Source organism: Ranitomeya imitator, chromosome 5 (assembly GCF_032444005.1).
Source record: "Ranitomeya imitator isolate aRanImi1 chromosome 5, aRanImi1.pri, whole genome shotgun sequence".
Classification (NCBI taxonomy): Eukaryota; Metazoa; Chordata; class Amphibia; order Anura; family Dendrobatidae; genus Ranitomeya; species Ranitomeya imitator.
Window position 1 is genome coordinate 634,435,711 of NC_091286.1, and position 22,079 is coordinate 634,457,789.

Consider the following 22,079-nt stretch of genomic DNA (forward strand, 5'->3'; position numbering starts at 1 on the left):
TGTTTTCTATAAGAGAATGTCGATATTCATGTTATATGTTAATCACTTTGGAAATGTTTATTTTCAATAAAAATTGACAATTATAAAAAAAAACCTATTTTATAGTAACACAATCGTGTAATGCAAACAAAAAGTCATAGTATAAATTCATTAAGATACTTACTCGGCAAGTCCCAGAATAGTCTCCGTTTTGTACTGGCTGTCCGTGGCAAACCTCTGTACGTCCACTCCCTTGCCGAGACCTTGTAGGATCTGAGCCTGAGTGAAGTCCACCAGTCTCTCGTTGTAGAAGTGTAGCTGTTCGATCAGGGGCACCAATTCAATGGGCCAGTTGGCGTTGGCATAATCAGAGACGTACTTTGTAACCAATTTGATGAGCAAATTTGGGTCCGCCTATGGAAAATAAATAGAATTAGTGTGTCGTATAGGAAGACAAAAAAGAGACAAGAACTAGGTGCACCAAGTTGTAACATGTCCGCTCTCCATGAAGTGAGGAAGAACAATAACTGGATATTTCTAGTTCTCACTGATTATTTTTAGAAGGTCCAGATTCAGTTTAATAACATTTAGATATACAAGTGCATTGGAAGAGGAGAAGATGAAGTTGAAACGCATTGTCCACTAAGCAAAGGAGATCAATCTGCCCCCGAGTGCTCGTTCGGTCACCTCTTCCGCTACGTTGTCTTCTTGGAGTTTTACGCTTTACTGCAGCTAACAGCGGCACATGCCCGGAGAGCTCACCATTCATTCCTCACTGGGATGTGTGGGAAAATGCCTGATCATGTAGGGTTGCGTAGGCAGAGCATACGGCACTCCTGATTAAGAGGACGAGGCGCCCAAGTAGGGTTCTAACCAATGAATCATGAAATACAAACACTTGGCACTCAAGAAGTTGCAGTAAACGAAAAAGGCAATCCTTAAAGGTGTTAACGTTTCGGTCCTACATATGGACCTTCATCAGAACGGATTGCTTCTAATGATGATGATCTGTTGGCAACAGAACTTGTGATTGCGACGCTAGTGACTGTAGTAATGGCGCCATCATCATCCATATCATTAGAGGTAATCCGTTCTGATGAAGGTACGTGTGTAGGACTGAAACGTTAACAACTTTAAGAATTGCCAAATAAACTTCTTATGTGCCGCGGGTTTCTATTACATGATCATGTAGGGTTGTCATATGATCAAGTCAAGTTCTGCTGCATATATTTTCCCAAATATCTGCAAGATCTTCCCGCTCTAGAACTTGTTGGCTGCGGGAAGATCACAATTTTTGAAGTACAAAAGTTTTTCACCAAGTCCCAGCGGTTGAGTCTCTGGCAGGCGCTTTTCTCATTGTACAAGACTATACTGCCCTATAATTTATTTCTTATGTGTAATCTGGGGGCAGCCGGGTGGCTCAGTGGTTAGCACTGCAGCCTTGACACACTGGGATCCTGGATTAAAAGCTAGATGCATATTTTCTCCCCGTGTTTGCGGGGTTTTCTCTGGGCTCTCCCATTTCCTCCCACACTACAAAGCCATACTGATAGGGAATAATTGGAAGTATTTACACAGACACCCATCCGCAAAAAAAGATTACAAGACCTGTAAACGTCTCCTCCCGTGTTCCAGCAGACGAGAGTCGTATTTAATTGCCCAGAAAATATTATTTAATCACGTACTTCAGCCGATTTACATGGCTTTAATCCCCGACGGCTGGAACGTCAGCCTTATTATATGTTAGGATCCGTGTGGGGGGGATGAGATGTGAAAGTGGCTTTCGGGGGAGGGGAGAATGTGGCGCTGACTGTGCTCATCTCATGCCATTAAGCTTTAATCCGAAGGCTCTATAAAGAGGCCACATGTTGCAGGATTTTACCTGAAGAGCCACCATGCCAGTGGAAATGATGGATTTCAGTCCGGCAGACAGAACTCCATGAATATCCATGGTAGCAAAAGCAGAGTCTGCACGGCACAAATTGATTCAAGACCTCATCACCATCTCACACTTCCCAGGGGCTTATCTTTGCTTTGGGAATGGGCGATCCGAATATTAACTTCTGGGCACACGCTGGGGATTATTTTTTCTTTTAATAAATTAAAGGATTTTTTGCTTAATTTGCTGCAGAATGAGTTTACTGAGAACCTGACAGTGAGCTTATTCTGAAAGGGTTGATCTCAAATTTCATGGGATCATACATTAGCACAAGAACGCAGCTAAGAAGGAAGAGGATAAAAGTTATAACTCTCCCTCAGAATGAGCTCACTGACAGGTTTTCATTTACCTCATTTTGCGGTCAGGTCAGATGCTATTGGAAGACAAAAAAACACATTTTTTATTACAGAAACCAATGGTCAAAAAAATCATTTTTAACTGAAAACAGATGCATTTAAGTTAACAAATGGGTTTAAAGGGGCTCAAACTTTTAAGCAAGTCTGTAAAGTGTTTTTTATCTTTTGTTTAGTATTTTACATAATGATTTATAATATAAAAAACACAGAATGTTGCATTTTTTTACACCCACTTATCGAATATTAGACTCAAACTTCCTTTTCTGTTAAAATCAGGACGTCTATCAGACATTACCATCAACACAGGATGACTAATGATTGACAACTACATATCACACAATACCGCACTCACAAAAGATTATGGTCACAGCTCACCTCCTCCCCCTCCCTCCAAAATAAAGATTATGGTCACAGCTCACCTCCTCCCCCCCCCTTTAAAATAAATATTATGGTCACAGCTCACCTCCTCCCCCTCCCTCCAAAATAAAGATTATGGTCACAGCTCACCTCCTCCCCCTCCCTCCAAAATAACCTTTGCCCACGTCAGATAATTAGAAAGCTTTACCATAGAGGTCAATGAGTCTGAGTGAATCTACCGCTGTCTATGGGCCATGTGGCTGCCGTCAATCACATCTGGAAAAGGGGCTGCCCACAACTACTCAATCAATTCTGGACCCCATAAAATGTAGACTCATCTCCTGCCATGTTGGGGCTTCCGTTACCAGTGGGCGACGTTGCGTTACATGACTGCTGCAACCAATAAGTAGCCGCTGATCGGCTGCAGCAGCCACTGATCGGCTGCAGCAGCCTTTATTATTTGACAAAGCAGACGGGACAGGTTTTTGGAAAGAGCCTTAACTTTTTAAAATAAAGAGAAATTTCTCCCAACTCACAGCCGACGACAGGAATATTTTTTTTTATTATTGTGGATTTCCATTTAAGCTGTTCCCCAATTTCAGCCGCGAGCGTCAGATTTTCCCGTCCTGAATCCGCCATGAATGGAGATGAAAACATCTCACCCCAGAAATCCAGTTCAGAAATCCTCCAAAGGATTAAAGTCCGGCTGTGCTTAGAGGCCACAAAAACGGCAAAAATTGAGATCTAAGCACGGGGTGGGGGGCAAATTACCACCCAAATCTACCTGCTTCCTGATATACGCACTGTGAAAACATTTCCGGAGAATTACTCCGACACACAGCTTACCTTAGAATAAAGCGATTGGTTAAGCTTTAGGGACAGAATGGAAACGTGTAGATGTCGGATGTTTATCGCGGCGGCGCATTGTTTGGGGGCATTCACACCGACACATAAGGTTAAGTTGTCGCAATTTACGCTTTACACGCTTGAAGTCTGGAGGCGTCAGCTCTGCTGTACTGCACAAGGATTTACCAGGATGAAAAATACAAATGTAAAGAGAAGCACTTAACCCGCGGCGTGCGGGGTCCGCACCGAGAGATGAGCTCTGCATTACGGCGAATGCTCGGAGGCTGCACAAATAGAGGCGGTAAGAAAAGCCACGAGACAGAAGAGATAAAAAGCTCCGTCGTCAGACTCGTCTCCTCCAGCCTAATGTAGGAAATGACAATTTGACAACACTTTCCAGCACTTCCCTTCTATTCTTGTCTCTGAACTCCAATGTGCTAATCTAAGCTGCATAATATGAACACAAGACCTGGCAATACCTATGGTTTTTTAATTAATAAATTAAGGGTTATTCCCATCTTCATTAATATTATAAATGCAATTTTAGTTAAATTTTCAGACTTTTTAAGGAATTAACACTCTTGTTTACAGCTTGTCACCATGGACACCAACCACCTCTGCTAGACGGTGTAACATTTCCCGCGCTTACAAGCTCTATTGTATGGAGCTTAGAAGCAGGGTTTTGAATACAGGTCAGGATCACTGTTACCTCCTAACCCAAGCCTGCTTCAGCACTGGGTTACAAGCTAAACAGTAGGATATAAGGGTTATACTCAAGTAATCTCTTGTGGAGCTGAGAGCTATGCAGTCTCCTTACTTCCTGGTCTCTTGTGGAGCTGAGAGCTATGCAGTCTCCTTACTTCCTCGCTCTCCTCCTTAAGTAGCAGAGCTGTTGTAATAATGGAACTATAAAGCTCAGCACAAATTCCGCTGTAACACATTCAGCTATAAGTGGTCTGTTCCGAGTGCACATTGTTATCACTAGATATATATGTATATATATATCATGCTGTGTGCTCCAGGAATTGTGATTACACAGAACTGATAGGAGCAGCGTGTCAGGAGCTGAGATGGATGTGGGTTAGAAATAGCAGCTAACAGCTGTATAGATATTAATGGGATGGAGAGAGGTGTCTAGGTAGCTTAAGAATTAAAGGGAGATGTATGCATGCGCCCATAGATATGGAGAGGTCACGTATGTGACAAATCATCGCATCCTCCCCTGCCCAATGTCCAATCGCAGCTTCCACCTTACTTACATGCGCAGTGTGACCTCCGATGACGCCGACCACGGGAGGAGACGGGCAATGCTCCACACGCATGTGCGCATTAAATCAAGGGGTCACAGGTGAATTTCGACACTATTATATATACCCACAGGTACAATGTCCCAGTACCCCCTCACGAAGAAACACGCAAAACACACGTTGGGGTACTGGGCAGTGTAGTTCAAGCACTATGGCATATTGCGTGCTTAGTCACTAATCCTATTGAATGTTCCATTTTCCCTCAGAAAAAATGCCCGTTTTTCAAGTTATATGCTTTTTTTTTTTGGTTGAAACCTGTTCACACTAGCTTGGATGTGCTGGTCTTTTTCTCTAATTGTATCGTTGTCAGAAAGCTGCCAATCAGTAGCAGGGGCAGGGCTGGACTAACTGGCAGCAGGATTAATAGTCCTCAAGTCATAATCTCCTGCTGATAAAACAGTGATTTTATACAATCTACAGAAAGCAGCCCAGTAAGTGACACATCACTGGAATCAGGGTATGTGTCTCTATATCATGCTGCGCTCAGATTTGGTGGCAAAAATCTAGTAAAATATTTTCGTTATTTGGCTTTTTTCAGCTTTCTTGACAGGTCTTTTCTTAGAGTACATGTTATACACCTTCAGCTTGTACCTCCGCTCAGTTCTGTTGATGGTGGTCCGGCCAAATGAATCCCTACTGGATTAAAGCCCATCAACATTTCCGATATTCTTTGAAGCACAAGCTATCCTTTCTATACTGGGGTATATCACAATAGTCATATAGAGGAATGAATTATAAAAATGGAGGGGTAAATCCTGGAAAGTGACAAGTGCCGGCCCGTGACCGTTCTGATATCCTGTACACACACACTCATTAAGCCAGCAACAGTGTCGCCCAGAATTATCAATGGCAGCAAGATGGATGCAAGGACTATTTATATGGAAATTACATCTTTTCAGAACATGATGAGTTTCCTGACAGATCTCGTAATGGACCCATCTCACATGGAGCGCATCCTGAACAATTCAGGCTTTCCTTTTTGGCCAACTCTCCCTGAGCCACATATAGATTTATTCCTGACTTAGGTTTTTTATTTTCCAAGGCATCTGAGCTTTTCTTGTCAACTCAGGACACTTAAGACTTAAAGGGATTTTTCTACATTTTTAAAAATCTCTTCCTTTGTTTGAGAAATGGTGCCACATTAGCCCATAGATGATGTTTGAGTTTGATGAAAATCCCTACTGAAATGGGTAACTCCACAAATAATATTTAGCACCTTTCCACAGGATAGGAAATAAATGTATGACCGCAGGGGGTCTGACTGCTGGAACAGCAATACTAATGTCTTAACTCAGGAAGAGTTCAGAAATCAATATTTTGCGGAATAACCATGATTTTTAATCACAGCTTTCATGCGTCTTGGCATGCTTTCCACGAGTCTTTCACACTGCTTCTGGTGCAAAAATGTAATCAGTTCTTCTTTGTTGATGGCTTGTGACTATCGATCATCATCTTGGTTACATTCCAGAGGTTTTCAATGGGGTTCAGGTCTGGAGATTGGGCTGCCCATAACAGGGTTTGGATGTGGTGGTCTCTTCATTTTTGCCAGAGCTGTATATCACCTATTCTGTGGATAAATATTCTTAGTAGGATAACCTTTTACGTGAATAGGGTTGAACTGCAATACCAAACATGCCAGGAAATACAAAAAATGGGAATATGCTCAGGACTACAGAACAGGAGAAGGACTTGTGGATTCTGGTTACAAGTAAGCTGAGCAGCAGTACTCAATGTCAGGCAGCAGGGTGTATTACAAGAGATAAAATCTTGTGGTCCCAACGTATTGCTCTGTACAACACTGGTGAGGCTGCATCTAGAATACGGGTTCCAGTTTAGGGCTCCACATTTTAAAAAGATAAAGTGACTAGTGACGAGTATGCTCGTTACTCGGGTTTTCCCAGCATGCTCAGGTGGTCTCCGAGTATTTTGGCGTGCTCGGAGATTATGTTAGAGTCGTCGCAGCTGCATGATTTGTGGCTGCTAAGCAGCCCGAACACATGCAGGGATTGCCTGTTTGTTAGGGATTTCCCACATGTATTCAGGCTGTCTAGCAGCCGCAAATCATGCAGCTGCGACGACTATAACAATCTCCGAGCATGCCAAAAAATACTCGGAGAACACCCGAGCATCACTAGAGTCAGTTTAAAGGCGACAACTAGATTAATACAAGGGATGGACGGTCTCTCATATGATGAGGTTGGAAAAGTTGGGCTTGTTTAGGTTAGAAAAAAATAAGAGAAATCATTTATATGCATAAATATATGTGTGGTCAATACAAAGGACTAACAAATGATAATTCCTTCCAAAGAGACCATAGTAAGGACCAGTGGGCATTCATCTCATGTGGGGGAAAGCGATTCCAGCAGCTAAATGGAAAAGGGTTCTTTACAGTTAGAGCAGTCAGAATGCGGAATGCCTGACCACATGAGGCAGTAATGCCAGATACTAGAACAGCACTTAAAGGAGTTTACCCATAAACTGAAGTTCATTTTTTTTCAATAGATCTTGATGATAAGTTACACAATTGGATGTGTTTAAATAAAATGTCCCTGCTCTGAGATAATCTTATAAATGTGCCCCTGTGCTGTATTGTGTAATGGCCATGTCTGACCGTACAGGAACATGGTCTGGTCATACCACATCTCCTGGGCAGGGGAGGACGCAAAAGCATATACAGACATTACATTGTGGAAGTTATTATTTCAAGCTCTATTGATTAAAATGAACTTTTGTTCGTGGCAAAACCCCTTTAAGGCTAGTTTCACATTTGCGTTAAAAAACGCAGCGTTAAAAACGCATCCGCAGGTGGTGAAAAAAACGCATGTAAACGCGTTCAAACGCTGCGTTTTTTAGACGCATGCGTTTTTGTATGCAGTAAAAAACACCGCGTTTTTACACGTTTAAATGCGTTTTTTACTGCGTTTGCATTTTTTAAAAGCATGATGATAAATTTCACAAGAGAAAAATCAAGATCCAGACACCGCCAATGGGACTACAGAGGGCGTGTGACATGACTCCGTGGACCAAAATATGGAAAAATTGTAGCTCTCAAAATGTGGTAACGCAAAAAATATTTTTTGGAATAAAAAGCATCTTTAGTGTGTGACAGCTGCCAATCATAAAAATCAACTAGAAAACCCACTATAAATAGAAATGGCTAGGGTTAGGATCCCTAGGGTTAGGATCCCTTTATCACCTTGATGGGTTAGGGATAGGGTTTGGATCCCTTTATCACCTTGATGGGTTAGGGCTAGGGTTTGGATCCCTTTATCGCCTTGATGGGTTAGGGTTTGGATCCCTTTATCACCTTGATGGGTTAGGGTTTGGATCCCTTTATCACCTTGATGGGTTAGGGTTAGGGTTTGGATCCCTTTATCACCTTGATGGGTTAGGGTTAGGGTTTGGATCCCTTTATCACCTTGATGGGTTAGGGTTAGGGATTGGATCCCTTTATCACCTTGATGGGTTAGGATCCCTTTATCACCTTGATGGGTTAGGGTTTGGATCCCTTTATCACCTTGATGGGTTAGGGTTTGGATCCCTAGGGTTAGGGTTAGATCCCTAGGGTTAGGGTTTGGATCCCTTTATCACCTTGATGGGTTAGGGTTTGGATCCCTTTATCACCTTGATGGGTTAGGGTTTGGATCCCTTTATCACCTTGATGGGTTAGGGTTTGGATCCCTTTATCACCTTGATGGATTAGGGTTTGGATCCCTTTATCACGTTAATGGGTTAGGGTTTGGATCCCTTTATCACCTTGATGGGTTAGGGTTTGGATCCCTTTATCACCTTGATGGGTTAAGGTTAGGGTTTGGATCCCTTTATCACCTTGATGGGTTAGGGTTTGGATCCCTTTATCACCTTGATAGGTTAGGGTTAGGGATTGGATCCCTTTATCACCTTGATGGGTTAGGATCCCTTTATCACCTTGATGGGTTAGGGTTTGGATCCCTTTATCAACTTGATGGGTTAGGGTTTGGATCCCTAGGGTTAGGGTTAGATCCCTAGGGTTAGGGTTTGGATCCCTTTATCACCTTGATGGGTTAGGGTTTGGATCCCTAGGGTTAGGGTTAGATCCCTAGGGTTAGGGTTTGGATCCCTTTATCACCTTGATGGGTTAGGGTTTGGATCCCTAGGGTTAGATCCCTTTATCACCTTGATGGGTTAGGGTTTGGATCCCTTTATCACCTTGATGGGTTAGGGTTAGGGTTTGGATACCTTTATCACCTTGATGGGTTAGGGTTAGGGTTTGGATCCCTTTATCACCTTGATGGATTAGGGTTTGGATCCCTTTATCACGTTGATGGGTTAGGGTTTGGATCCCTTTATCACCTTGATGGGTTAGGGTTTGGATCCCTTTATCACCTTGATGGGTTAGGGTTAGGGTTTGGATCCCTTTATCACCTTGATGGGTTAGGGTTAGGGATTGGATCCCTTTATCACATTGATGGGTTAGGATCCCTTTATCACCTTGATGGGTTAGGGTTTGGATCCCTTTATCACCTTGATGGGTTAGGGTTTGGATCCCTAGGGTTAGGGTTAGATCCCTAGGGTTAGGGTTTGGATCCCTTTATCACCTTGATGGGTTAGGGTACCATCACACTATACGATTTACCTACGATCACGACCAGCGATATGACCTGGCCGTGATCGTAGGTAAATCGTAGTGTGGTCGCTGGGGAGCTGTCACACAGACAGCTCTCCAGCGACCAACGATGCCGAGGTCCCTGGGTAACCAGGGTAAACATCGGGTAACTAAGCGCAGGACCGCGCTTAGTTACCCGATGTTTACCCTGGTTACAAACGTTAAACTAAAAAAAAAAAAACAGCACATACTTACATTCTGGTGTCCGTCAGGTCCCTTGCAGTCTGCTTCCCTCTGCTTCCCGCACTCACAGACTGCCGGCCGTAAAGTGAAAGTGAAAGCACAGCCGCTGTGCTCTGCTTTCACTTTACGGCCGGCAGTCACAGTGCGGGAAGCAGACGGCAAGGGACCTGACGGACACCAGAATGTAAGTATGTGCTGTTTGTTTTTTTTTAGTTTAACGCTTGTAACCAGGGTAAACATCGGGTAACTAAGCGCGGTCCTGCGCTTAGTTACCCGATGTTTACCCTGGTTACAAGCGAACGCATCGCTGGTTCGCATCGCTAGATTGCTAGATCGGTGTCACACACACCGATCTAGCGATGACAGCGGGAGATCCAGCGATGAAAGAAAGTTCCATACGATCTGCTACGACGTACGATTCTCAGCAGGATCCCTGATCGCTGCTGCGTGTCAGACACAGCGATATCGTAACGATATCGCTGGAACGTCACGAATCGTACCGTCGTAGCGATCGAAATGTTATAGTGTGACGGTACCCTTAGAGTTTGGATCCCTTTATCACCTTGATGGGTTAGGGTTTGGATCCCTTTATCACCTTGATGGTGGGGGGTGGCTTATCAGTGTGTAGACTTGTTTTTCTCTATGGAAAAGCATGCGTTAAAAAACGCAACCAAATGCATGTGCTTAAAAACGCATGCGTTTACATAGACAGCAATACATTTTTTTGCCGCAAAAAAAGCATGCGGTTTTTGCGGCAAAAAAACGCCTCTTGAAATTACTACATGTTGCATTTCCGCAACAAAACGCAAGCATAGAAACGACGCATGTGTCGTCAAACGCGGCAAAACGCATACAAAAAAAACGCATGCGTTTTAATGTTAAATATAGGAAAAAAAATGCATGCTTTTTTTGCGTTAAAACGCAGCAGCAAAAAACGCAAATGTGAAACCAGCCTAAGAAAGGGCTGGAGGCTTTTATCACAACCTATATAACTATAGACTGATCTTCAAAAATGGTAAGAGATCGTCTTGTTCATAATCCTGGAGAATCCCTTTAACAATGAAGAGTAGAAAACATAAGAGTAAAAGACCCCACACAGAGTCGACGAAAGTTGGCTGAACCAGACAATATGAGCCAACAGTCTAATGTGTATGGGGGTCTCACGAAAGAAGACTCAAAACCACCTTGGATTTCCAAGGCTCCATCCTCTTGTTCTCGGGGAGATAAGATGCAATTGGAGGAGTCTAGTAGCAGCTCTCATACACAACTCAGGATCACTCAGCCTGGCGTTCCTGTCTAAGGGGGAGTTGGGAAAGACGCCGGCTGAACTGTTGATTGGCCAATAGTTATTTAATGAATAATGGGGGCTTTAGGTCCTGTAATTAAAAAGCTAAAATAGCGCCACCTACCTAGGTAGGTTCTGCAGCTACTTACGATCCTAAACACTGATGGACTTGCATAGACTTATATTTTTCTATGTCATTAAGGAAACGTCGCCTTCATCTTTATTCTACTTCATCTGAGCCATCTTTGATGTTCTTTGTTTGATGTCTCAGAAAATCTCGACAATGAATAAGAGTAAACAGCCGTGACCCGAACTGATTTCTCACATATCTTCAAGTTCCATAGAACAATTCCAAAAATCCACTCATATTTACAATAATGTCGTCAATGAGTAATATAGCTGAGCTCGCCTTATAAATAGGAGGACTTGGATAACCCAATGGAGGCCCCCATATGCAGAAGATAACAGCGCCTCTCTCTATCAACCCCCCATACATAGGGGTGCTCACTTTACCAATCATTTGTGATCTTTTTATCAAGCCATGCACATTAGACTAGTGTTGGCCAAATATATCGACCAGTTTGGCAAATGGTCTAATGTGTTTGGGGGCACCGGCCAACTGATAATCAGGAGAGATGTACAATGGACATGTCCGGTTTCAGACTACCGATCCTATTTTTCTCCTGGAGATAAGCTGCCGGTCAATGTGTCAGTTGACGACAATCTGATACAGAGCGCAAGAAGGTATCGGATGAACGAGAGCTCCTGTGTATGGGATAGCCGGCTGAGATGGCTGTCAGTCATCTCATGTGTATGGCCGGCCTATGAGGGAGTTTCTGTCAGATGTGATACAGGATAGGTGTAGAGAAGAGCTGGAAACGGCAGAAGAAAGAGACTGGTAAATATTTTAAAGCCCATTATGGACTGCTAAACAAGGGGTACAAAAAAAAAACACACACAAAAGTGCTCCTTTAAGAATTTGATAAATGACTATCGTTATGGCACGCCATCAGTATGAAAATGGTGGAGGTCCAACTCCTGGTATTCTTGTGGCTCTGCTGAACTCAATCATATGTATTTTCCACACCAACCAGCTACAGCTCTCCTTACCACAACCCAGCTGCCTTCTAGGCATAGATGAGACTGGGAAATTCGAGCTTGGAGACCTACAACCGGTATGTGCATTGCGGTCCATACACCATAAGGGACATGCACCACTTTGGTTACGCTCCCACGATGAGCTTCTTGTGAGTTTTTGATGTTGCAATATTGGCATCATTTCTTCACCTACTAGGTAATCAGGTTAGCTGCGTTTTTTCTTTGCGTTTTTTTTATCATTTTTTGACGCTGCTTTTATTGTCTCATGTTTCCATGTCATGTCTTAAATAAAGCAGTCATGTGCGCGTTCATGTGTTTTTTGTGTGTTTAGTACTGTTTCTAGAAATCCCATCCACATTGCTTGAACTAGAAGACGCTGTGTTTTTGACAACGTGAAATTAGGTAGTATCTAAAAGTAATTGGCAGAACACAGCCTTGTTGAATCAGAGGTTTGGGTTTTTTTGGGAGTGAGTCCACATCAAAATACAGGGGTAAATAAAATCGCTCAAAAAACGCTTGAAAAACTCTTTCTATAAATTTATATTGTAAAACTACCTAGCACTATATATATTCTATTTTTAAAGCATTTTTCATTTGTTTCGAGTTATGACCTAAGGATCAAAAAAAAAAAAAAAAAAGTGCATGTCACTTTGAAGTGATGGAAAATGCTCCAAAACTAGACCCTGTTCAATAAAAAGGCTGCTATCACGGGTTTACAGCAACAGAGAGGAGCAAGAAGACCTCAGCTTTTGATATCTCCTAATCTCCAAACCAGGGATTCAAGCTTCAGGAGGCTAATTTGCATATTCCAGGTGCCTTCTGGGAGAAGCGAAGTCTCCCTAAGCTAGAAGATCGTTGGGTACAGCCGGGACCAGCTGCTTCGAAAGCATCACCAAACCAGGGATTCAAGCTTCAGGAGGCTAATTTGCATATTCCAGGTGCCTTCTGGGAGAAGCGAAGTCTCCCTAAGCTAGAAGATCGTTGGGTACAGCCGGGACCAGCTGCTTCGAAAGCATCACCAAACCAGGGATTCAAGCTTCAGGAGGCTAATTTGCATATTCCAGGTGCCTTCTGGGAGAAGCGAAGTCTCCCTAAGCTAGAAGATCGTTGGGTACAGCCGGGACCAGCTGCTTCGAAAGCATAACCAAACCAGGGATTCAAGCTTCAGGAGGCTAATTTGCATATTCCAGGTGCCTTCTGGGAGAAGCGAAGTCTCCCTAAGCTAGAAGATCGTTGGGGACAGCCGGGACCAGCTGCTTCGAAAGCATCACCAAACCAGGGATTCAAGCTTCAGGAGGCTAATTTGCATATTCCAGGTGCCTTCTGGGAGAAGCGAAGTCTCCCTAAGCTAGAAGATCGTTGGGTACAGCCGGGACCAGCTGCTTCGAAAGCATCACCAAACCAGGGATTCAAGCTTCAGGAGGCTAATTTGCATATTCCAGGTGCCTTCTGGGAGAAGCGAAGTCTCCCTAAGCTAGAAGATCGTTGGGTACAGCCGGGACCAGCTGCTTCGAAAGCATCACCAAACCAGGGATTCAAGCTTCAGGAGGCTAATTTGCATATTCCAGGTGCCTTCTGGGAGAAGCGAAGTCTCCCTAAGCTAGAAGATCGTTGGGTACAGCCGGGACCAGCTGCTTCGAAAGCATCACCAAACCAGGGATTCAAGCTTCAGGAGGCTAATTTGCATATTCCAGGTGCCTTCTGGAAGAAGCGAAGTCTCCCTAAGCTAGAAGATCGTTGGGTACAGCCGGGACCAGCTGCTTCGAAAGCATCACCAAACCGCGCCTGTAGGACATTATTGCAAGAGAGCTTGGCTGAGTAGATTACACAAGAAGGAAAACACACAGCAAGTCAGCAGGATCTAGGAGCAACATGGCAGATGTGACAACCTACATGGTGAGCTGCAGCATGTGCTACATGTTCACAGATCGACCAGAAGAAGAATCCAATTTCACCTGTCAGAAGTGTAGACTAGTGGCCCTTTTAGAAGAAAAGGTGCGGGGTCTGGAAGAAAGAATAGCAACTTTGAAACTCATCAAAGAGAATGAAGACTTTCTAGACAGAACAGAAGCATCTCTACTGGTCACAGAAGGTGCAAAAAGTGTCAGAGAACCTCCAAAAACAGATGAGTGGAAGCATGTGACCAAAAGAAGCAAGAAGACCATGGAGAAATCACCAACCACACAACTGAAGAACCGATATCAAATCTTTGTAGAGGATGAAGATGGCACACCTAAGAATGAAGCAATACCAGCAAGCAAAAAAGAAAAGGGCACACAGCAACAAGTGACAGCAAAAAGTACAGCCAAGAAGCAACGAAGAGTGGTGGTGGTGGGAGACTCACTACTGAGAGGCACCGAAGCAGCCATCTGCAGACCGGACATAACTGCAAGAGAAGTATGCTGCCTTCCAGGTGCGATGATCAAGGATGTGACCGATAGGATACCAAAGCTCTTCAGCTCCAAGGACGTCCACCCATTTCTTCTGATACATGTTGGCACCAATGACACGGCAAGGAAGGACCTACCAACAATCTGCAAGGACTTTGAAGAGTTGGGGAAGAAAGTAAAGGAACTGGATGCACAGGTAGTTTTTTCTTCTATCCTTCCAGTAGACGGGCATGGCACCAGGAGATGGAACAGGATCCTTGATGCAAACAACTGGCTAAGACGATGGTGCAGACAACAAGGATTTGGATTCCTGGACCACGGTGTGAATTACTGGTATGATGGACTCCTCGCCAGAGACGGACTACACCTCAACAAACCTGGGAAACACACATTCGCCAGAAGACTCGCTACACTCATCAGGAGGGCGTTAAACTAGAAGAAGAGGGGACGGGAAGAAAAACATTAGACTCGAACAAAGACGACCCAGGAAAACATACTCAGAAGGGAGGTAAGAACATTTCTAAAACAATCCACAGTGAGGAGATTGGAACAAAACAAAATCCTCTAAACTGCATGCTCGCAAACGCCAGAAGCCTGACAAACAAGATGGAAGAACTAGAAGCAGAAATATCTACAGGTAACTTTGACATAGTGGGAATAACCGAGACATGGTTAGATGAAAGCTATGACTGGGCAGTTAACTTACAGGGTTACAGTCTGTTTAGAAAGGATCGTAAAAATCGGAGAGGAGGAGGGGTTTGTCTCTATGTAAAGTCTTGTCTAAAGTTCACTTTAAGGGAGGATATTAGCGAAGGGAATGAGGATGTCGAGTCCATATGGGTTGAAATTCATGGAAGGAAAAATGGTAACAAAATTCTCATTGGGGTCTGTTACAAACCCCCAAATATAACAGAAAGCATGGAAAGTCTACTTCTAAAGCAGATAGATGAAGCTGCAACCCATAATGAGGTCCTGGTTATGGGGGACTTTAACTACCCGGATATTAACTGGGAAACAGAAACCTGTGAAACCCATAAAGGCAACAGGTTTCTGCTAATAACCAAGAAAAATTATCTTTCACAATTGGTGCAAAATCCAACCAGAGGAGCAGCACTTTTAGACCTAATACTATCTAATAGACCTGACAGAATAACAAATCTGCAGGTGGTTGGGCATTTAGGAAATAGCGACCACAATATTGTGCAGTTTCACCTGTCTTTCACTAGGGGGACTTGTCAGGGAGTCACAAAAACATTGAACTTTAGGAAGGCAAAGTTTGACCAGCTTAGAGATGCCCTTAATCTGGTAGACTGGGACAATATCCTCAGAAATGAGAATACAGATAATAAATGGGAAATGTTTAAGAACATCCTAAATAGGCAGTGTAAGCGGTTTATACCTTGTGGGAATAAAAGGACTAGAAATAGGAAAAACCCAATGTGGCTAAACAAAGAAGTAAGACAGGCAATTAACAGTAAAAAGAAAGCATTTGCACTACTAAAGCAGGATGGCACCATTGAAGCTCTAAAAAACTATAGGGAGAAAAATACTTTATCTAAAAAACTAATTAAAGCTGCCAAAAAGGAAACAAAGAAGCACATTGCTAAGGAGAGTAAAACTAATCCCAAACTGTTCTTCAACTATATCAATAGTAAAAGAATAAAAACTGAAAATGTAGGCCCCTTAAAAAATAGTGAGGAAAGAATGGTTGTAGATGACGAGGAAAAAGCTAACATATTAAACACCTTCTTCTCCACGGTATTCACGGTGGAAAATGAAATGCTAGGTGAAATCCCAAGAAACAATGAAAACCCTATATTAAGGGTCACCAATCTAACCCAAGAAGAGGTGCGAAACCGGCTAAATAAGATTAAAATAGATAAATCTCCGGGTCCGGATGGCATACACCCACGAGTACTAAGAGAACTAAGTAATGTAATAGATAAACCATTATTTCTTATTTTTAGTGACTCTATAGCGACAGGGTCTGTTCCGCAGGACTGGCGCATAGCAAATGTGGTGCCAATATTCAAAAAGGGCTCTAAAAGTGAACCTGGAAATTATAGGCCAGTAAGTCTAACCTCTATTGTTGGTAAAATATTTGAAGGGTTTCTGAGGGATGTTATTCTGGATTATCTCAATGAGAATAACTGTTTAACTCCATATCAGCATGGGTTTATGAGAAATCGCTCCTGTCAAACCAATCTAATCAGTTTTTATGAAGAGGTAAGCTATAGACTGGACCACGGTGAGTCATTGGACGTGGTATATCTCGATTTTTCCAAAGCGTTTGATACCGTGCCGCACAAGAGGTTGGTACACAAAATGAGAATGCTTGGTCTGGGGGAAAATGTGTGTAAATGGGTTAGTAACTGGCTTAGTGATAGAAAGCAGAGGGTGGTTATAAATGGTATAGTCTCTAACTGGGTCGCTGTGACCAGTGGGGTACCGCAGGGGTCAGTATTGGGACCTGTTCTCTTCAACATATTCATTAATGATCTGGTAGAAGGTTTACACAGTAAAATATCGATATTTGCAGATGATACAAAACTATGTAAAGCAGTTAATACAAGAGAAGATAGTATTCTGCTACAGATGGATCTGGATAAGTTGGAAACTTGGGCTGAAAGGTGGCAGATGAGGTTTAACAATGATAAATGTAAGGTTATACACATGGGAAGAGGGAATCAATATCACCATTACACACTGAACGGGAAACCACTGGGTAAATCTGACAGGGAGAAGGACTTGGGGATCCTAGTTAATGATAAACTTACCTGGAGCAGCCAGTGCCAGGCAGCAGCTGCCAAGGCAAACAGGATCATGGGGTGCATTAAAAGAGGTCTGGATACACATGATGAGAGCATTATACTGCCTCTGTACAAATCCCTAGTTAGACCGCACATGGAGTACTGTGTCCAGTTTTGGGCACCGGTGCTCATGAAGGATATAATGGAACTAGAGAGAGTACAAAGGAGGGCAACAAAATTAATAAAGGGGATGGGAGAACTACAATACCCAGATAGATTAGCGAAATTAGGATTATTTAGTCTAGAAAAAAGACGACTGAGGGGCGATCTAATAACCATGTATAAGTATATAAGGGGACAATACAAATATCTCGCTGAGGATCTGTTTATACCAAGGAAGGTGACGGGCACAAGGGGGCATTCTTTGCGTCTGGAGGAGAGAAGGTTTTTCCACCAACATAGAAGAGGATTCTTTACTGTTAGGGCAGTGAGAATCTGGAATTGCTTGCCTGAGGAGGTGGTGATGGCGAACTCAGTCGAGGGGTTCAAGAGAGGCCTGGATGTCTTCCTGGAGCAGAACAATATTGCATCATACAATTATTAGGTTCTGTAGAAGGACGTAGATCTGGGTATTTATTATGATGGAATATAGGCTGAACTGGATGGACAAATGTCTTTTTTCGGCCTTACTAACTATGTTACTATGTTACTATGTTAATCCTGCATGGATTAGAAGCACTTCACCTTCATATTAAACGGTGTCAGTCTCTTTGGGCAGTGCAGGGGTTAATCTGCTCCAGCTGAGTGCTCCTGGAAGCTTTCCTGCCTTAAGGCTCCCAGCTGTGCACTGTTAGTCACTCCCATCTCTTATATAATCTAGGCCCTGACTAGCACTCATTGTCAGAGCTGGCTGCATGGGTGGAGGTTGTTGGTGGACAAAGCGTTTCGTGGATTTATCTTTGATTATTGCCAAGTTTTGAGCTAGTGATAATTTCCTTTCTTCTCCTACTTCAGTATAACCCCATCCTCCACTCCCCAGTGTTTACCTCTGTTGTTTATGTGTGCATATTTGTATGTTTGGTATTTTTCATTACCCCTGTTCGTATTACCTTGTTAGTCTGGTTGGTGTACAGCGGTATACTACTACTCTACTCTTCCCTGGGTGGGGGAAGGGTACAGACTGAGGGCGAATTCAGGAGCGGAGCTAAGGCTGGGTTCACATTGCGCTAGGTGTGTCCGTCTAACGGACTCGTTTTTAAGTAGTAAAAACGCAATGTAACGCACATACTAACGCGCCCATAGACTTGCATTGTCTGACGCATCGTGACGCATCCCTAAATTGGTATGCGTTTGTCACATAACGTTTTTTTTCTGACGGACCTTCAACGCGGCTTGCAGCGTTTTCGGGTCCGGCCAAGCTAACGCACTACTAACGGAAGCGTTCATTCTGCCATAGAAGGCTATGGCAAACGCAGTCAGACGCAAATCATGAAAAATTTCCAAATAGAACCACACGTTTTAATAGCTTTTGAAGGTGGTCACATGTGGTCATGTGACAGGAAATGTGACTTCGGCCATTAAAATATCCCACTCACACAAAGTCTCCTGCACGTGACAGAGTGTTTTGCCGTAGAATGAATGTTAACATTATTTAATGTTAAAATATTTTTTTTTACATTTTACATACACAATAGGTTGTGGCACAAGGAAAGGCAAAGTATAGGTTAGGCAAAGTATGTGGCCCCGGCATCTTTCCCATCAGAAGTAATCCGGGGAACAGGGCGAGCTAGGGCGCCCCTAGCGTTAGGGACAAGGAAGGAGCCGCTGGTCCCGGGACACCCAACAACAGAGTTGTGACAGCTGAAAAAAAAAAAAAAAAAACACTCCAGGAAAAAAAAAATCCTCAAAAAAACAACTTCTAGGAGATGTTTCCTAAAGTGGTTTCTACTAAAAACTCGGTATTTTTACCACCTCAAAAAAATCAAAACAAAAAACTGCACAAGTCTTCAGATCTGAAATGGCAGACCGCATACATATCAATGAAAAAAAAAAAGTTTTTGTACAATGGTGGCTCATATTGTCATCAAACTTTTCAAGCTTCCTGTCCCATTTATTTTAATAGCACCAAAGAAGGGCAAACTTATCTTCTCAAATGCGCAAAGAACTCCAAAGAACTATTGAAAGCGTCAAAAAGGCGGCGGGAAGACTCCTCGCTAATAAAACAATTCTTAAAATACACTGAAGTAATCTGGGAATTCAGTAGGAAGTTGGCTCAGCTCAAACCAGATTTTCTGCACAGCAGGTGCTTGACTAATTGGCATCTACAGGTACGGAGTTATTTTCTTATTTTTTTTTACAGTCAATACGAAGAAAGGGAGAAAAAGGAATAAAAATCAGTACTGGAAAAATTTACAGTGCGGCGAGAAAATGTGATTCTGAAACGGGGAGTTTAGGAGAAGTCTAGAAGATCTGCACAAACACAGGGGTGGACGTCCACTACTGGCCCTGCCGTCACCTTCAAAAACCTCATTGAGTGACATTACCATACAACTGGAACTTGCAAAATGTAAGAAAAGCCATAAGCGTTCCTCATATATCAGCTGCAACATGCCGGCGGAGCACCGGGCATATATTGGGGAAGATTATCTGGGCAACGGCAGGAAAATCGGTCTATCGGTCCATAAAGACTCAGGCCAAAAAACAGGAATTGTGAAGCACACTTTAGTTAACTGGGGATATCCAGCTTTCCTTGATTCCTTACTCCTCACCCAGCTTTTTCTAGATTATTTACACGTTATCCAACCTGTCACGAACAGCACACCGCTGCCAACCAAACAATTGACTGACGATTGCCGAATGAGGCAATGGCTGCCCTCGCTTCTAAGCAGATTACTGGGCGCTTTCACAGTGAACATATAGAATATACACTTCCACTTCCAAAATTATATATACACGCTTTGGCAAGCTGCAACCATCACAAACTGTTTAAACTGGCCAATCAGACACTTTTTTGGTAACGTATGGCCTTACGAAGCTTCAGGGGCGCTGATTATAAAGGAAGACGAAGGAAGCAAATACATTTTATATATTTAATCCCACAATTAGGCAGTGCTTATAAAAATATAGAGAATATCCACAAAGGGGACAAGACAATATAGTATATCCGATCACATAAATAAAAGGGATACACAAAAGATAATTACTAGAACTGATGTAACAGGAATGGTGCAGATCTAGCGAAGGAGAGCACTTTGATTAGGAAATGGTAATAATTCGGCATCTGCTTTCACCAGGTGAGAGTTTCACATCTTGGTGACCTCACATGGGTGCCAATAAATGAGATGCAGCTAGGGTCCTCAAAATTTTGAGATCCCCAATCTTGAGGACATTTGTTCACCTAATGGTCCCAGGCGGGAGATGAATCCGAGATGCAAACTCGGCTTTGGGAAAATGGCCGCCGCGATCTCCATCTGCGCACGCGCGGCATCCCGCGGCCATTTTCCTGAAGCCCTGTGCAGCAGAGCACTCCATCTGCGCACGCGCGGCCCCAGGAAGATGGCCGCCCCCACCGATGACAGGGGTAATAGCGCAGATCGCGCGCTGTTTCTTCACCTGCGCGCAGTGGATTCGTCACTTGGACATGCGCACACCACTAAGCCACCAACGGAAAGCTGGGGAAGAAAAGAGCGATGTCACCACGCCCACCTGACCTGACCAGCCTGATTGACAGGCGAAAACGGCGACTTTGGTAATGTATTTCTCAGCATAGGTGGGGAATCAGGGTGTGGAGATCAGACTGAACTAAAGGAATCCATCTTATCTTCTTCCTGAGAAATCTCGCTTACAACAAGATACATTTCTGCTGACTTGACATTTCCTTTTATGGAAGTAATCATGTGTGCATTCCTTCTTTCAATAGCAGCCTTTCATTCACCTTCCAGATGATGTAACTTTCTACTGATAAAGACTGGTATAGATTGTTTATGTAAGAGATAGTGAAATATGAGCGCTTGTGCGCATGTCTGTAAAAGAATAATTCTTTTCTATATAAAGGGAGGGCAAAGCCCAGAGAGAGAGATGTGCTCCTGGGCTTCCCCTGTATATGATCACACAATACCTTGTTTGCGTGTCATTTACTCAGGATCCCTACCTCCAGTAAGCCAGGGACTGAGAAGGACTCAACATTTCTTTGGCGCACCGAACAGGGACCCGAGATGAGAGTATTTGCTCGAGATTCACCTGCAGATACGGACAATGGAGATCTGGGATAATGGACGGCAAATGAACTGAAAAACCTGGCCAGGTAAGAGACATTATTAGTTCTCTTTTATCTGCCTTGTATTATCCGAAAGATCTCTATGAGCCGTGTCACGCTGGGTTAGTCTAGTAGTGAGTAGATACCTATAAAACTCGGGTTACTATATTGTATAGATTTATGAGTCCTGTCCCTGGCAGTGTGTGAACAGTGTGAAGGTTGTGGTATGTTGTGAAAGAAGAGCAAAAGTGCGTAGAAAAATAAGCCGAAATAGTTGGGGTATAAGCCTTATACACGGAAGTCAGCCTAACTGGGTCATGTGGTTGCGTCCTTTCGGGGAGACCTCCGCCCATGCTTGACTCTCATTTAAGTGCTTAACCTCCTTCATTTCTGGATAAGGTTTGATAGAATGAGCCCAGGACGCGGGTCCATGAGCCTGGGACAAGTATGCTAACTGACACAGAAAGTTTTGTGATCTGTATGGTGTTGCTGGGTCTGTTTGCGTGCATAATAGCACTTAAGTACATTCTGCACATTAGAAAGAATGGAGCAGATCAGCCCTTCAATATTTTAGCTCCCTAGGAGAGAAGGCAACGAGACATCACCTAGGATAAGTGATTGTCCAAACGTCACCTGGGGTAGAAATAGCTAATATTGAAAGAAAAAAAAAAAAAAGAAAAATGGGAAAT

At 43.3% G+C, this 22,079-nt stretch overlaps 1 protein-coding gene across 1 annotated transcript in view; it reads right to left on the reverse strand.

The window, feature by feature from the left end:
• The window catches only part of NBAS (NBAS subunit of NRZ tethering complex), an 854,371-nt gene that overhangs the window by 364,006 nt on the left and 468,286 nt on the right, over window positions 1-22,079 (reverse strand). The window contains exon 41 of the mRNA XM_069728113.1: window positions 164-393. Coding sequence (XP_069584214.1) covers window positions 164-393 — 230 coding nt within the window. The remainder of the gene's footprint in view (window positions 1-163; window positions 394-22,079) is intronic.